General features: G+C 40.8%; 1 protein-coding gene across 4 annotated transcripts in view; it reads left to right on the forward strand.

The window, feature by feature from the left end:
- CLSTN2 (calsyntenin 2) overlaps positions 1-17,871 on the forward strand; it is an 846,150-nt gene that overhangs the window by 820,017 nt on the left and 8,262 nt on the right. For 3 of the 4 annotated variants that reach the window (XM_019478713.2, XM_059730939.1, XM_059730940.1), the window contains 5 exons: positions 642-812; positions 2,308-2,453; positions 8,395-8,518; positions 11,228-11,412; positions 12,626-12,801. In XM_019478713.2, coding sequence (XP_019334258.1) covers positions 642-812; positions 2,308-2,453; positions 8,395-8,518; positions 11,228-11,412; positions 12,626-12,801 — 802 coding nt within the window. Of the gene's footprint in view, positions 1-641; positions 813-2,307; positions 2,454-8,394; positions 8,519-11,227; positions 11,413-12,625; positions 16,727-17,871 lie in introns of those variants that run through there. The other variant, XM_019478714.2, reaches the window with a different exon arrangement.

The following is a 17,871-nucleotide window of genomic DNA, read 5'->3' on the forward strand; positions in this document are numbered from 1 at the left end:
TCTACATACAACTCTTTCTTCTATGACAGAATTTTTTTTATCCTACACTATTTGAAGAAGAGACAGTTTGCAACTCAATTTCTTTAAGTCAAGATAATATGTGATCATTTGGTATTTCCATTTATGACCACACTAGTTCTTGGATAGATGGCACACCATTTTCTGTAATGCAGAGTTTTTTATGGGCCATTGAGTCATTGAGAGAATCATGCAGTCATAGAAAGAAAAAATTATACTTTGAGTTCTCAATTCCTTGGCATGTGGAGTAATGTCCTGCATCAAGAAACACCAGGATGATATCAATATAGTCTTCAAAAACAAAATTGTTAACGTGAATTTACTCCCAGATGAAGTCTTAATTTTATTTTCCTAATATACTCCTTAGTGGTTGTTTTTATTGTGGTGCAGTGTATTGTGCATCAGTCTAGGTAGTCATGTGCTCTCATCACCACTGTGTTTGGGCATTTATGACTGCTTCCTTTTGATTTGCATACTATAGTTTGTGTTTGATACCTGCCAAGGACTATTCATCCATTCCCAATGAAAACTGACAGCTGTGATGCAAACCACATTATACTATCATGTGACTGTGTTTCTCTGATTTTGCTTATTTCTGTATGGTGTGTTCTCTATGTTCACAGTCTATAAGCCAATTGTGTTAGAAGAAATGCTTCACAACTTGGATTTCTGTGACATTTTGGTTATTGGCTTGGAGCTAGATCCCAAACAGGAATGTTTAGAGCTGGATCATAAGGAAATTCAAGGAAAACATCTAGATGCTACAAATTCCACAACAGGATATTCAATCTATGGTACGCTCATGGACCTCTCATTTCTATTTCTATTACATTTTTCAAATGAAAGGGCTAGTTTGTTTTTTCCTGGTAAGGCTGAAGAGAACTTACCATAGACAAGCTGTAGAGCAGCTTGTACCAGGGAAGAGCACAATTTTACCCTGAGATCCATGGTGTAGCCCACCCCTCCCACCCTCGGGTGTAACTAGGGTGCTTACAGAAGTTTAGGGGCTGCACTCTAACTCATGGTGCTATACACAAAGTGCAATGAGTTAAGAGCCCCCTCCCAAGCCTTTTGGGTCATGGAGGCTCAAAGCTATCTTCACTGTCCCTGGCCAATAAGTGGGGGTGCTCCAGCAGCCTCTGAGGAGGCCACCACACCAGCCCTATCTCCAGCCCTGCCTCCCCCTCAGCTCTGGCCACAGCAAAGCTGAGCCGACAACTGTAGGCTGCCCCTGTCAAGAGGCTTGGTTGGGCGGACAAAGGGGATCTCCTTTCCCCCACCCCCAGCTCAAGCCTATTGACAGCAGCAGCATGCAACTGCCAGCTTGGCTTTGCCTTGGCCAGAGCTAGGGTCATGGCAGGGTGGAACAGAGTCCCCTTGTTTCACATGCCCAGCCTGGCTCCCCGCTGTACCTTAGCTGGGGTAGCTCAGAGGAGCCCATGAGGCAAAGGGACTCTGTTCCACACCCCCACCCCCTCTCTAACCATGGAAAGCCCAGCTGGCAGCTGCATGCTGGCCCCTCATCCTCTGCCCTTGCCCCCCACTTCCCATCCCCCCGGCTGACAGCCCCAGGGGTGGGGCTGGGCCAGTGCTTGCTGTTAGCCCTCGAAGGAACCTGAATACTGTGCACTATAGTGCCTTCAGCTAATAGCTGATTTATTGAGGGTTAATTTTTCATGTGACCACCCATTTTAAAAGCACTCTGCAGCTGTCACTGTGTGTTGTGTCACAGCTGTAGAGCAGTTTCAGGAGCCAGATCGAGTGAAAAATGTAACTTGTGTAAGTACCCTAAATCACCTTGTTGGAGCCAACATCTGCAAACCGCTTGCAGGGAAACAGGAGACTCCTCCACAAGCATACAGTGGAGCAGAATCTGCATTCCCTTTGACTGGAAAAAGCTATGACAAGTTGCATAAAACAGTATACAAGGAGAAAGGCTACCTTTGGTTACCAGCTCAGCAGTGACCACTGCCTAACCTATTACAGTTCATATTATAATCTGGGTTACAACATTTAAATTATTTTTCCTCTCTATTATGGAAATACCAGATTTTGTTAAAGTCCCTAATGTCCTAACATTTCTGTCACATAATTTGATGCGAATTGGAATCCATGATACATTCCTATTTTCATGGAAATATGTTCTGTTCAAATTATTATTCTTTCTCATATCATGTAATTTCCCTGTACAGTACAATGCTTCTACAGTACAGTACAAGTATAAGGGTTTTTACAGTGTTTGTCTTAAAGCACCCCTGGGTACTCATTAATGCTGTGTTATTGATTCAGGTGTGGACACAATGAGAAACTATGAACAGGTGCTTCGACAGGTTCGATATCGTAATTGGCATGCTTCAAACATCTTTGACAGAAAGTTTAGGGTGAAGTGCTCTGAGCTGAATGGGCGTTACACCAGCAATGAATTTAATTTGGAGGTGAGTAATATGAAGATGCATTTTTTTCACAAACTTCACCCACTTAACTTTGGCAAACCCTATTTCTTTCCTCAAGGCTTGAATATCTGTGTGTGTGTGTGTGTGTGTGCATGTGTACATTGATTAGTACATTTTATGTGCTGTAATAAAATAATAATAATAATGTAATATAAAAAGTTAAAATATATCACCTGCCATATAATATATAGGGCTGTAATGTCTTTAGTAAGGAAAACTGAAAGCATTTTCATCTTTCATTAATGAGAGGTACTCAGCATCATCCAATGAAAAGGTGAACTTAAACATGACACTAATATACAAAATTACATTTTTTCCCATTCAGAGTGGAGGTTTAGGTTTCCCTTCCTTTTTTCCCACTGCTTGCTTCCCACATGCAAGCTCCAATATATTTTTCAAGTTTTATATTCCCGCTGAAATGTTTCACAGGGGAAGCTCATTACTTTCCAGTTTCACTCGGTTTACTTTTTTTAGTAGGCATTACTGGTGTTTTTAGTGCCACCAAAGGTTAGTCACTTGCAATAAGTTAAATGGTACATCCTTGATCTACTGATCAAGATCATCCAGGTGAATTTACTCCTCCTTAATCAGTGACTATAGAGGTCAGTTCAGTTTTTTAGAAAAATGAGTCTCTTATTGTTAGTACTGTTTTTAGGAATAGTAGGAATTAGTGCATATTTCAACTTCAGAATCAATACACTGCTCATACATGGTCACTTACCATGCAAGGCATATATAGCAGCAAGTTTGCATGTTTTGTCTCACGCTAATGACTTTAAATACTGTTGCTTCCTCTGCACAGTAATGTGAGATATTGCAGGTGGTTGCAGAACTTAAATCAACAGCCTCTGCCTAGCATCAAGCTGGCTGTTCCAGCATGACCAAGAACATCCTTTCAATTCTGTATGCAGTACTATTAAAAGCATCTCACCAGAACATAATCCACTGTACTTTTTCTTTGCAATGAATTCCATAATGGTAAAATGTATCAAATTAAGATCCCCAGGATTAAACCTTTCTGTTGGTTTGCAAAACATATATAGCACAGGGAAAAGGTGTGCAAGTCCCATTCTGCTGTCCTTTCCTGTACCAACAGTAGGACCCAAATCCAATGGTCAACTTTTCTTGTTTTTTAATGATGATTTTAATCTTCCTTAACCTGAACTCATGCGTCAGCTGTGGCAGCCATTTTTAAGAGCATGATCAAGTATTAGGCATTCCAAAAGGCACGCTTTAAAACTAGATGGCTCAAAGTCCCAGTCTAATATGCCAACTTTTCAAGTATATGTTTAATTCTTCATTAGGGGCCATGAAGTAGTCATTACAAGAAGTTGTAACAACTGTTTTGTTGTGGTTTCCCATTCAGCCATTGCTCCCCCTACTGTTCTGGCTGCAGCAGCAGCTGGGGACCCTGGGCTGCCCCTCCCTTCTTTGGCTTGCACTTCCTGCCCTGATCCCAGGGCAATACAGCCCATGATACCCAGGCAGGAGTGAGAGTCTCTATGTGTTTTGTAGCCCAGTGGTGTGACTTGCATGGCATGTGACACTGAGCTGCTTGGAAGTTGAACAGCCCTAATGTATGCAAATACAGTTGGTAGTACTTGATAATACTTCTTGCTATGGGGTTGGTTAATTACTGGAACAGGTTGCCTAGAGTGGTTGTGGAATCTCCATCATTGGAAACTTTTAAAAGTAGGTCAGACAGACAATTGACTGAAATGGTTTAGTTACGAATGATCCTGCCCTGAGCTGGGGGCTGCCCTAGATGACTAACAGAGGTCCCATCCAGCCCCATTTCTCTAAGTTTCTATGATTCTGTATTTCGGGGATGGCTACTTCTGTTGTTTTTTTTTCTGATTAGGATCCCAAATTATACTGGCAAGATAAGCTAAATAGTTTAAACTACAGAAAATGGTTCAGAGGTTTGAGAGATTCAATCTGTGTTCTAAAACCCAAACGGTGTTTGTTCTGCCAGTGATCAACCCCCTAAAGATTCTGTATATGCTCTTCTTAGCTACTGCCAGAGGAAAACAACTCAAACTTTATTGAGGGCCACTTGAAAAGTTCACTTTCCCTTGGGCATCACTAGTGGGATCCATTTTGATTGGATGTATGCTCTCAATACGTTTGTAAGAAGGAAAGTGGATCTCTCATCCAAGTTAATTAATTGTTCTACAGTGAGGATGCAGGACTCACTGATTTGTTTTTTAAATCCTTTTTCTTTTAATAAAAAATTATGGCAGAGTATTAAGTTTGCCTTGGTGGGCCTCATGCAGCCTTCAGTCTGCATGTTGTGCATAGCTGTTATATGCCTGACACTATTATCTTCAGTGAAGGATGAATGTGACCATTCATTTGGAACTAAATGAAAATGTCTATTGTTTCATGAGTTAAAACCAAATTCAAATCACTCTTCCATATCTGGGATAGCTCTGCAATACGAGGAGATGTAAATATATATCAGTCACTTACATTAGTAGATATGACACTGTACATATAGGAAGCTGCCTTCTTGAATACTTGAATACCATTTTTACACAGTCACTTTCCAGAGTAGACTTTGTAGCAGACATCCTGAAGACAGCTGAATAAGAAAAACTGGTATATCTGAGTAAGTGAATTTACAGAAAAATTAAGAAAAGAAAGGGATTGCCTGTGTCAATTATTGAAGACAGACTCAAAGGCAGAAAAGTGGACCAGAATCAGAATCTAAAATGTGTGTGCATTTGGACAGGGTGTTATTCAGTCATTTTAGAGGTAGCAATAATTTGCATATATGGACCCTCCTTAACGTTTCAAATACTATAAACCTTTTGCAGTGTTCAGCTATGGGCTATCAGTTCCATGCCCTTGCTCTTATATGTTGTATGTTAAGTGCTGAAACAGCAGACATAATGAAAACATGGATACTATAGCAGTATAAAAAGGGCAAGAGTCTCACAACAGACTAGAGCAGCAAATATTCTCAGAACAAATACATGAGCAGAAAGATGTTTGGCCTGTAAAATTGTCAATAAAATAAATATGAACTAGTTCCAAGGCTCAAATGCTTTTGCATACCTAAAATTTAGTTCATGCCAAATTATAAAATAAGGGCAAAACTCAACTTCTGCTAGTTATTGTGCTACTGAATTCAACCATGTAGTTTGTTTACCTAACAAGGATAATACAAATACAAACAATGCTATTGTTACATTCCTTGTTTTGGATGTGCAGCTATCAATTTTTGTGCGTGAACAACTTACTTATGGCCATATGGATCGTCCCAAGTTTCCTTGGAAAGTTTGGAAATCATTTTACTAGAATTAAGTTATCAGCTTTGGCATGAATTATCAGAGTTAGTCTGAAAAAAATCACATTATTCATATTGGAACGAAAATTTAAAAAGTGAGGGCAGTGCTGGATTTAGGTATAAACTACCTAAGCTACAGTTTAGGCAGGGGTGGGCAATTATTTTGGGTGGAGGGCCGCTTATTGAGTTTGGCAAGCCATTGAGGGCCACATGACAGGCAGCCGGGGGCAGATTAATATTAATTTTCTAATTTTTTTATGGGCCCTGAGGGCTGGATAGAATGGCCTGGTGGGCCACATTTTGCCCACCCCTGCTTTAGGGCCTCACAATATGAGGGGCCTCTAAATTAGAAAATATAACTGACTCAATATCAAGTTTTATAATAATCATTTGGTAAATAAAGGAGATATGGGAAAATGACTCTCTAAATATGGACATCTTCATTCTAATATGACAAAAATATTCATACATTGGATTTATTTTTATTAATGTATCAATGGGGCCTCTTAAACTGCATATCGTTTAGGGTCTCAGCCTGTCATAATGCAGCACTGAGTGAGGGGCATGGAACCTTCTCAGCAACAGGCCCAGGACTCAAAAATCTCTCCCCATGGAGATAGGGAACAATCCAGTTTGCTACAAAACTCCTCTCCTACCATGGCATTTCTCAGAAAATAAGAATGGATATGTGATGCTAAAAACATCCAGGATTATTCTTAAAAAAAAAAATCCAGGATTATTACTTACCTGACCTATAGAATGTCAGAGAACAGGCATCACTGTCAAACAAGGGGCTCTGCTTGCATACGGCCAGGGAAAAAAAAGGAGTGCCTATCCATATAAGGCTGCTTACAGACGTGGGGGTGAGGGGAAGCACTTTAAACTCAGTGCACCCCCGCACCAAGTGCAGTGCATGCCCAGAAGAGGCATCACGTTTGGTTGGTCTGACTCTCCCAATGTCTGTACAGATTGGGAGCTTCAGCAGGACTTTTTGGCACTTTTATCTAATAGCTGATTGAATCAGCTGTTAGGTAAAAGCACCAAAAGTCCTGCTGAAATGCCCAATCTGTACAGACACTACGGAGCTGGGTCTAACAGTAAAATACTGGGGGGAGGGTGGGGTTCACATGTGTCAGTGCCACTAGTGCTCTCTGTGTTGAAGTGCTTAAGACAATTTCAACCTGTGTTAATAAGCATTCTACATTCCCAGTCTTTCCCAGTCTTTGCTCAAGTGATAAAACTACTGATGTCAATAGGACTCCTTAATATGATAGTTATATACAGATAGATGGTATTCCTTCAGAGAAAAGAAAAAAGGGTTTCTTTAGTCTTTGAGTCCATTCAGAACTAACAATAACAAAGCAGCTCAATAAAATCTTAAAATAGCCAGGGATAGGTTAGCTGGTTTGGGAAACATCTGATCCTTGCCTCTCTAATCAAAACACACTGAATTGTCATCTTATAGAGGAGGTCTGTCTGCTATCAAGGATCTGGGTTTTCTGTTTGTGGCAGAAAAATGTGGGAAAATGTGGATTTTCTTCCTTAAAGTAGAAAATCAAGGATTTTCCCTTTTAAAGGAGAAAACTTCAGGAAACTGTGGGATTCCCCTTGCAGGCTGGCAGTCTTCTAGGCTGCAAGGAGCTGGGCGGAGAAGGGGGAGGGTGACTGGGGGCAGGGGGCACCATGTGCATATGTGCATGCACACACATGTGGCTGACATAAAGCCACGCAGGGTGGTGGAAGCAACTCTGGCAGCTGGATACAGGTAAAAGTCTATGGGATAAGGGTGGTTGGAAGGCCAGGGCTTGAGGACTGGTGGACTCCGGGGGGAGTGGGGGAATATGTGTGTATGTGGCAGGGTTATGTGGAACAGGAGGCAGGTGCCTGCTGGGGCTGGGGGATGATGTCCAGGTGCCTCTTGGCTGCAGTGGAACAGGAGGGCAGAGGCAGTACGTGATGCCACCAGCAAGCCTAGCTTTGTGCTGTTGCCAGCAAGGCCTGTCCAGAGGCACCTGCCCCTCCAGCAAGGGAAGGGAGTGGCGGGGAGGCGGGGCTTTGGGGGTGGCAGGGAGCTGCATGGTTGGGCTGGCAGAGCCAGGTGTCTGTGGGTCAGGAGTGAGGGGCACTGGCAGGGCCAGGGGGGTTTGAGTTGGGAATGAGGGGCAGGAGTAGGGCATCAGCATATTAGGGCTGCTCAGGGCCACAAAGCAGTGCAGGGACAGCCACAGTTGGATCCACATCCTGTTGAGTAAAGGGGGCAAAGGGAGCTCTGATTTTCCACAGTAAAACAAACAAATCAAATGCCAAAATTTATAGGTATTTAGAATTTATGCTATTATAATGACTGAGGCACTGGTAGGCTTCCAAATTGCTTTAAATTTGTACATACATCAATAAAACATTGTGTTAAATTGTAGATATATAGTGGCATTTCATTTTAATCATGGAAAACACAGATTTGGGGGGGTTTAATCAGAGAATTTGAGATTTTTAAACAGACAAAACCATTATCCCTACTGATGATCACATTTCCCTGTCAGATAAGGAGCTTCATATTACAATTCCAGACACAAGGAAACAAGCTGTTGAAATTTTGTATCACTTAATAACAACAGACTTTTTTTTTTCCAGGTTAATATTCTACACAACTCCAACTCTAATTTCATGGAGCACATAAATCATATGGTAGTACAGCCACAATTTCTGCAATCTATTCACCATCCAGAGGAAAGCATAAACAGTATTCATGGCTCAGGTATTAACTTTATAAAAATCACTCATACAGTACTTCTGATTTTTCCTTTTGGGCGTGTCCAGATGAGCGCATACATGCCTCTTGCGGCATCTCAATCCCCTTTGAGATGCTGCAAGAGGCATGTGTGGGAACAAAAAAACGTTCCCCGCACTGCAAGTTTGCAAGCTGCAGGCACCTGGACCCAACTTCATGCCAGGAAAGTAGTGGGTTGACTGGACTCCCTGTTCACTCCCTCTGCTTACTCTCCCACCTGGCCCCATCCCCCCATACTCACAGGCAGTAGCAGCACGGTTGGGAATGCTCGGGACTTCATGGTGCAGCCCCCCTGCATGGGGGGGCAGCAGGGCTCAGCCCCAGCTGCCTGACACCCCTGCTGCCACATTGCATGGGTGCACCCAGCTCGCAGGGCACTGCACACTGTGTCAGAGCTCTAGACCGCTCAGGCTGAGCAGCACTGAGCTCCAGGTAACAGCTGCAGCACCCCCAAGCTTCCAGACAGTGCATGGAGCCCTGCTGAGCAAAGCTACACCCACACAATGTGGCAGCTGCAGCACGGGTGCCAGATGGCCAGGGCCAAGCCCTGCTGCCCCCCGCTGCTGTGTGCCATGTGGGGGAGCTGTGCCATGAGGCCCTGAGCGGCCCCAACTGCTGCTTCTGTTGCTGCTGGTAAGCTGTGGGCAGTGCGGGAGGCTGGAGCTGGGTAGGGGTGCCATGTGGGGGTAGGAGCTGAGAGCAGGAGCGATCAGTAGCCTGGAGCCAACTGGGGGAATCTCTGGATTGTCTCCAGCTTCCTGATCACTCCCCCACTCGTCTCCAGCCTCCTGCTCATTCTCCTGCTCATCTCCAGCCTCTGGAGGGCTGGAGACTGAGCAGGAGAATGAGCAGGAAGTTGGAGATAAACAAGAGAATGGAGACAAGTCCCTGGAGATGTTTTCCTGCTCATCTCCAGCCTCCCGCTCATTCCCTTGCTCGTCTCCAGCCTTAGGAGGCTATGGATGAGCAGGGGGATGAGCGGAAGGCTGGAGAAAGCAGGGGGATGTCTCCAGCTCATCTCCAGGAGCTTGTCTCCAGCCTCCTGCTCATTCCCCTGCTCATCTGCAGCAGGGGGCTGGAGATGAGCAGGAAAACAAGCAGGGGGCTGGAGATGGAGGGGTGAGGAGTTGGGTGCAGGGGCTGTAGCCCCTGGGGGGGGGGAGGCTGGGACCCTGCAGGCAGGGCAGTCCATGTGCTGTGGTGGGGGGGGTGGGGCTCTGCCCTTTGGAGGGTAGGGGACCCACCCTTCCTAAGCAGCCCCCATACCCACTGCCTCCCCACACCTACCCACACACTGACTCGCACCCCCCACATCCCTCCACACCCACTTCCTTTCCCACTCCCCTCCTAAAAACCCCATATTCCCCCATCACACACCCACCATGTGATAAGGAAACAAAAAGCAAACATTAAAACGTATAGATATTTAGGATTTATTTTATTACGATGCTAAAGACACTGGTGGGCTTCCAAATTGCTTTAACTTTGTAAATATAGCAATAAAATATTGCCCAATCTGATCAATTCCTTCCCCCCACTTTTGTTCTAATTGTGGAAGAACATGGATTTGGGGGTATTTTAAAAAGTGAATTTGGAATGCTACTTCAGAAGTCCATTTGGCACAAGGATAGTGTCCCCAAATACTAATTGCCCAGGCCCCAGAAGCTCCTGAGGGCAAGTAGCCCTAGGCTGCTGGTCAGGGCAGGTTTTTATACTACTGGACTCTAGCTCCCCCTGGCGGCAGATCTGGGAGGAGCCAGGCAGGGTTATTTTGCCCCAAGTGGCACAGTTTGCTCCACCACAAAGTGCATGTCCCGCCACATGCACTGAGGCAAAAAGCCCTGCCTCAATTTTACACCGCTTCTATTTGAGCTGCTGCAAGTGCATGTGCTTGCATGTGTGGGTGCACCCTATGTCTCTTGTGATTCAGTATACTAAACAAATGAAAGTACAGAGGTTCAACTGTACCCTGTAAAGAAGTCAAAGCACTTCTTAAGCCTAGTGCCTCACTTTCTGTAGCCAGTGGCACAACTAAGAGTGAGGTCATTGACATCACATTTGGATCCATATGACTTCCCAGCCTGAATGACTAGGTTCTCATGAATGACTAGCTTGGTCCGTTGCAGGGAACATTTACTGCAAACTCAGAACAAGGCTCAGATTCATATTTCTGGCAATGCCTTCACTGGTCTACTACCCTATCTTTTGCCTCTGAACAATCTCACAGAAATCATTGCACTTTAATATTTGTTAATATTGTTACTTTTTGAAAAAATTGACTGCTGTTAGAAATTTCAAGACAATTCTTTTTTTTTAACTGAGACCACTAGGCAGAATTTTGAAAACTGTCAAATTATTTAATTATAGATACCAGTTTTTCTCACAAAGGAAGTCAGCTCTCTAAATGGATTCTTAACAGAAAGGGATAATATGGAAGAAAGACATTTGAACTTTCTTTTATCAAAGGCCCTATGTTCTGAAATTGATTTGTTCTGCCTTCGTCTTATCACTTGTCACCTCTGAAATGCAACTATCAGAAATTAGCAGTAAGATGGATAGAATTTCAGCATAAAGAAATAACAGAGGAGGGAAAAATCAAAGTTGGTGGAAAGTTAGTGTTGTATAGGAAAATCTCTTGCATAAAAATGACTTTGTCTTTTTAAATTTTCATTTCAGTTGTTCCAGGCGTAGCTACCATTGTTATAATAATCTGTGTTAGCATATTAGTCTTCATCATAGCCTTGGGTGTCTACAGAATTCAGACAGCTCATCAGCACAGCTCTACAGAAAATGAAGGAAACAAAGAAAATGAAATGGATTGGGATGATTCTGCTTTGACTATTACTGTCAACCCCATGGAGGTACATAAGAAAGCTTAAAAGCTGTAGCACTTCCTAAAGATAGCATTTTGGCTAGTAGCTTGCTTAATTTTTATGCTTTGATGTGCTTGAAAGATAAGATCTACTGTATTTAGTCGATTTTAAGATGAGTCTAAGAAGTGGGGAGCAGAGGCTGTGAGGAATGGGGGAGGGGCAAGGCTGTTGTGGAGGGGAAGCAGAAGGCAGATACAAGCAGGTGACTAGCTGCACCACCTGCCCCCTCAATGCCTACCCCTCTGCAGAGGTGCAAGGGATGAATTAAAAATGACTCCCCAGTAATTAGATTCTATACATGGAAAATTATAACAAATGTATATATTTTACATTTATAGAATATAATTATTGGACTATCATCTTTAGTACAGGGTTGTCTTAGATTTGAGTATATACAGTATTTAGACTGATATTTTATGTGATTGTTCTTCAGTGTGGATATTGCCTCTTTGCGCAGATGTAGCACCTAGTACACTGGAATCCCACTGCCAGTTGGGATCCCTAGGCACCACTATAACACCAATTGCAAGTATGATTATTAGGCTCTTATTTATCATCATAATGATTATTACTAGAGAGGATGGCAAAGGGGATTATCTACCAGGTGGTGAAGAATTAGCCAACCTGTCCATTTTAAAAGTATGATAATAATAAACAATTGAGAAATTAATTACAATTGTGATAAAAATGATCAGTGGACTGAAGAAAACTGACTATAAGGAAAGATTAAAGCAACTAAATGTAGGTGGCTCAGTTAAATTATAACAATTATATGTCATGTGTGTTACAACAGCTTAAACCTTTACAATGTATTGTCCACTTAATTGTCTCTGTTTGCTGCCTAATAAACATGGAATAGTGGAAATCATGTTTTGCCATAGTAATTTGCATGGGTGTTACAATAAGAGAGCGTAAAAAGGCCTTTCACAGCATATGATGAAGTGAGCCTTAGCTCATGAAAGCATGTATGCGTGTGTGTGTAACTACAACAGGTAGAGTTGCACCTTATAGACTAACCAAAGTCTGTGTGTGCATGTGTGTACAGACACACACACACACACACTTTAGTTAGTCTATAAGGTACAAATCTACCCTGCCTGTTACAGTAGGTATCAATCTAGTGGCTCAATAGCTTCATATTCCCTTAAATTACTGAGCAGGCATCTTTCCTTCCTTTTTCTGTTTTGCTATTGCAATATAGAAATATGAACAGCCTCACCAAGCAGAAGAGGAGACTGAGGAAGAGGAGGAAGAGGTAGAAGATGAAGAGGAAGATACAACCAGTGCTGAATCAGATGAAAGCGATGAGGAGGAAGAGGTGGAGGACGAGGAAGAAGAAGAACTTGGAAATAAGGGAAACAAACAGAATGCCACCAGGCAAGAGCAGTTGGAGTGGGATGATTCAACACTCCCTTACTAGAGGCCTCCAATCCCATTGCTCCTTTTGTAAACACCAATACAATGTATTCCTGAGTAAAGTTAGTGTGAGTCTATGAATTAACTGACAGGCTTTGAACTACTTATTGCCAAAAACTGGCATACTTGTTTTCCCTATCTGATATGGATTTATCATCAATTGATATTGATAGAATTGCTTTATTCTCTCATTTGTGGGTGATTGGTGAAACATACGGCACAAACTTAAATCTTGTTAACTATAATATAACTAAACTGAAGCTTGAGCTATTGGTGTACTTTCTAAATTTTCTGTTTCTATTTCAAATGGGAATACAACAGAAATCCTGTCACTCAATACATAGAGATTTTGCCTTTGCTATTTTTTTCATATAGGAGAGATTTCAGCTTGTTATGGAGAATTACGTCTTAATTCTCAAATAACACTATTGTCCCTTGGCTTCACTGTATTGTATTTCTAAGGAAAAATAATCCACCTCCAGATAAGGGCAGAGGTTTAGGTGACAGAGGCTGAATTCCATTTGCCATCTTTTCTTTTTTGGCCTTCTTGGATATTAATTGTCTATACCTGTATAGTAATGATTAATACCTTTCTCTGTAATGCTGCCAAAACTTGAAGATAAAATCTTTATCCAGTTTGCTTATGGAAATTCGACTAATATATAAAAACCCTGTAAAACGATTCCCCTCTCGCCCTTTGGCAACTTTCAAAGGCCCTCTGTCCAAAGGTTAAATCATTTTATCTTGTGTGAAATGTAAATCCTACTGGAATTTGATCTCATAGAGCTGATTAGTAGCCACAGATTCAGTACTTTGCAGCAAGTCAATGTTTTGTAATCTGCGCTAAAACATTATTTTTCTTTTACATTATCTCCGTATCTTGCTGCACTAACAGAAAACCTCTGAGCCTCTTTATAGTGTATGTGTGTTTTGTTGAGACTTGGACGAGTGCATGAAACTGAAATTTAGGCCCTGGACAGACTAGCATGTACCTGAAATAATTTACATCAGTTCTGTACACTGATATAAATTATGTCAGGATTAGGAATGGACAGATAACCAGCTGTCCTTGGATAGTTCACTATAGTAGTAGGCTATTATAATGTCTTACCACTACTTGGCAGGAGAGCAAATAATATCCTATGCACGTTTAGCAAGGGATATGATCAGACATGTATACCAATGTAATTTACCAGTAGGGTTTTATCCCTGATTATTTCAAGGATATTTCTCCTTTGGAAGGTAACCCCAGTTTAGGGGGATGTAGGAGGACTGTGTTATCTTTCAGTTCCTTTTTACACTGGAATAATGGCAGTAATGTCAGTGTAAACATATCCTGTCAAGGCACCTAGTCTTGAGATTTTTTTTTTTTTGTTGCCTATCTAAATAATGCCAGATTAAGCTGATAGTAGTTATTAGGGGTGTGCAAAGCAGACCCTATTTGATTCGGATTCAGATTCAGTCCAAATCAGGGGAAATGATTCAATTAGTTGATTTAGATCACTGTCCCTGATTTGATTTGCCAAATCCGAATCTGAAGATTCAATACTGATTCAGAGAATCATTGATTTGGACATAGACACAGCTTTAAATGTTTTTTCTATATACCTCGAGTTATCAGTGTGGCTTGTGAATGCTGCGATGCTGGGGCTCATGGAGCATTGCACAGGAATGTGGGGAGGCCCTTCACGTGCTTGGCGGCGAACCCAGAAGTGGACAGAAGTGCCCCAGCACCACAGCATTCATGAGCCCCTGCTGCTTTGAGGTATGTAGAAAAAACATTTAAAGCTGCGTCTATGTCTAAATATCTGAATCTTTCCAAATCTCTCCAAATCAATTTGGAGGGTTCCAGTTTGCTTCGGAAAGATTAAAGGGTCCTCTGATTCAATTTGGATTCAGAGATTTGGCCACTGAATCAGGCCGAATCTCCGCTGAATCAAATCAGGTACCGAAGCTTCGCACAGCCCTAGTAGTTATGACTAGCCAAATGGTGGCATGGGGCAAACTGATATAATAGAAAACTTTCAGGTTTCTTTTGTCCACGTCACTCCTATTTTATTCTTCCTGAAGCCTTTACTTTTAACAAAGGGATTTTATAAAATAGAACTGGAACAAGTAAAAATAATACCCGTATGGAACCAAAAGAAGTGAAAGAACAATAAGAGCCTAAGAAGGTGAATTAGTTTATTATTAGAGTACAGAGTATCTTGTCCTAAACACTCTTTAGAAAAAAAGTACGTAAGATGTATTGGTGAGTCTTATGGTTTGTTTCTTCCCCAGACCTCTAAAATCCTTTGCATTAGAATACATGAATGCCAAATGATACGGCACTTGCTAGAGTAACTGTTCTACTGGACATCAGACAAAACAAATGACAAGAGAATTGTTGCTGCCTTGTGGTGTTCCACCCTTGTTTCCAACCTTTATATATATATATCTAAAACATAATATTAATATCTAAAATATAATATTATATGTATATAATTTTCTTCAGATTTTGATTGTTGTGTTTTGAGTTTGGTTTTGTAACTTGCTGTTTAGAGCTCTTTCCTTTGTGCTCCAGAAGAAGTTTGGTAGTGAGTAGTCTGTATTACATAGGCCACATCTACACAAGATGCTGACTGCATAGTAGCTCATTCAGGGATGCTACTGCATGGTAAGTCTGGTTACTGCAGTAATTTAGTGTGCAAATACTAAATGACTGTGCAGTAATAACTGTGCAGTCAGCATCTTGTGTAGATGCGTTCACAACGTAATAATGAGTGTAACAAATGACAAGAACATTTATGCAAATCTGTCTGCTGGGATGCCCCTGCCTCCATGTGTAGCTGAGCCTGCACAAGAGTAACCCTTTTCTCCCAGGGCTTATCTGAGCAACTTTCAGTGTTCTCAACCCCCATATTTTGTCTATTTCTCAAAGTTCAGCTCCCATGATTTTCAATAATGAGAATCTAAGCTAGTCAGGTTTCTGCCACATGGTTTAGAAGAAGATGCTAGCATTGTTCAATTGATTGATAAACATTAATGACTTAGGAAGTAAATTAAAATTGTATCAATTTGTTTTTCAATGGTGAACCACCCCATTTAATCTCCCACCTCCACACACAGATACCACCTTAGGAGCTTTACTTGTGTGGTGACCCATTTATCTTAACAAGGCTTCTTATATGAGTAGTTAAATACATGTCTACAGAATAAAGACTGTGGTGGTAAAAGTTACTTGAGGGCTTAAATATTGCAAGATCATGCCTGGGTTGTCTTTTCTTAGACTTGTAACTAAATTAAAAGCCTACTTTGGACCACACACTGTTTGTAATTATAGACTCTGTATCACAACTAGTTATTAAGAGAGATATTTTGCACTTTTTCCTCCAGAGTAAGATGAAAGAAAATGTAGTGAAAAAGCATAATCCTTTTTTCCCCCATTAGTAGTATAAAATAGGCCCTTAATTTGTGGCTATTTTCAGCGCATATCTAAGCAAGTATTTCTCTGCAGACAGAAAATAAAAATCAGAGATTTAAAAACCCATTAAAAAAAATAAAACTGGATTGAAAATTTAAATTTTAATCCATTTTCACAAATATGTCTCTCTCTACCAGGAAATGTTCCCTTTTTCATTTTTTTTTTGTGTGTGTTCTTGTAGTGTTTGAAAACAGCAACTTACTCCCAGCCTTATTAATAGTATTTTAGTATTATAGTATTATTTTTAACTTATTCACAGCTTAATAGGTATATTTGAACACAGTGGTTAAATATTTATATTTTTGTTACTGGAAGCAAATCTGTTCAGGTTGTGCTGGTACATTACAAAAGGAGCAAATATAAGTAATTTTTTATTCTATACTGTAAATATGTCTAATTTAAGAAATATTTCCTCCTTCATTATCTCTGTTTTTGTCTTCATTATGATTATTTTATGGTTGCTCATCTCAATAGGTTATGCAGTGTTTTCCATCCATTTGATCAAAAGCATTGTTTTTTATGAAATGTCAACGAGGATTGGCTGTTTCTATACAGAAACAAAAAGGGTTACAGTATTCTTTAGTAATGGCAAAAATCTAGAATTGGTTAAAAATACCAGAGGTTTTTGCAGGAATTTTCTTAAATTTCCCATGAAAATGTTTAGTTTTTCAATGAAAAACCAAAAACTGAAAAAAAGTTTTCAAAATCAGTTTCAATGAAAAAATCAGTTTTCTAAAATCAAAGGCAGATTATTTTTTTATAAAAAAGATGTTTACCAAAATTAGATCACTTTTACAACTCAGTTTTTAGCTTTCATTTCCAATTTTTTGTTTTCTTTAAAATGGAAAAATATATTTTTGTCCAATTTTTTGTGTTCATGAAAAAATATTTATCTGAAAAGATTGTAACCAGCTCTAGAACAGACTGCAAGTCTATTGGCTGCTTACTGAAAATGCTATATAATCATTTTTAATAAGGGCTCTCTAGGTTTCTCTTCCTTAAAATTCTAAGTATGCTTCTGCAGATCAAGTTTATCCTTTTGTCATGTGGCTGATGTTAATATTGTTTGTCATATGAGATAATAAAATGTGCAAGGGCTTTCCAACCATTGCATCTCCAATTAGGAGACATTATAAGTGTAGACTTTGTACTCGAGAAGCTGTATCCTGCCAGTCACTCTATTCTGTACCTGTCAGTGGAGTTCACTACCAGATGAGGAAAAGTGCACATTGCAGCCTTGTAAAAGGGCAGTACAGTTATCTGTACTCTTCTGAGCAATTTTGCTTTTTGAGGCATAATGCTCCCTTTTATTCCTGAGTCAGGGGTGGGCCAGCCAGGCAGAAATACGTCCTTATTTTGGAGTAGCAAGTTTCAAAATGGACCCAGTTTTGTAATCCATCCTCACCTACCTCGTCCACTGCTACTGTTAAATAAAATAAGGAATCTGCCTTCTTAAGGACTTCAGGATTGGGCCTAGTAATGATACAAAAATAGCAAAAGAGAGACCTCCTTAAGACACCTAGATTCTGCAGTTTTTGAGACATTACAATACATTAAGATACATAAAA

The sequence above is a fragment of the Alligator mississippiensis genome, chromosome 7 (genome assembly GCF_030867095.1).
Source record: "Alligator mississippiensis isolate rAllMis1 chromosome 7, rAllMis1, whole genome shotgun sequence".
Classification (NCBI taxonomy): Eukaryota; Metazoa; Chordata; order Crocodylia; family Alligatoridae; genus Alligator; species Alligator mississippiensis.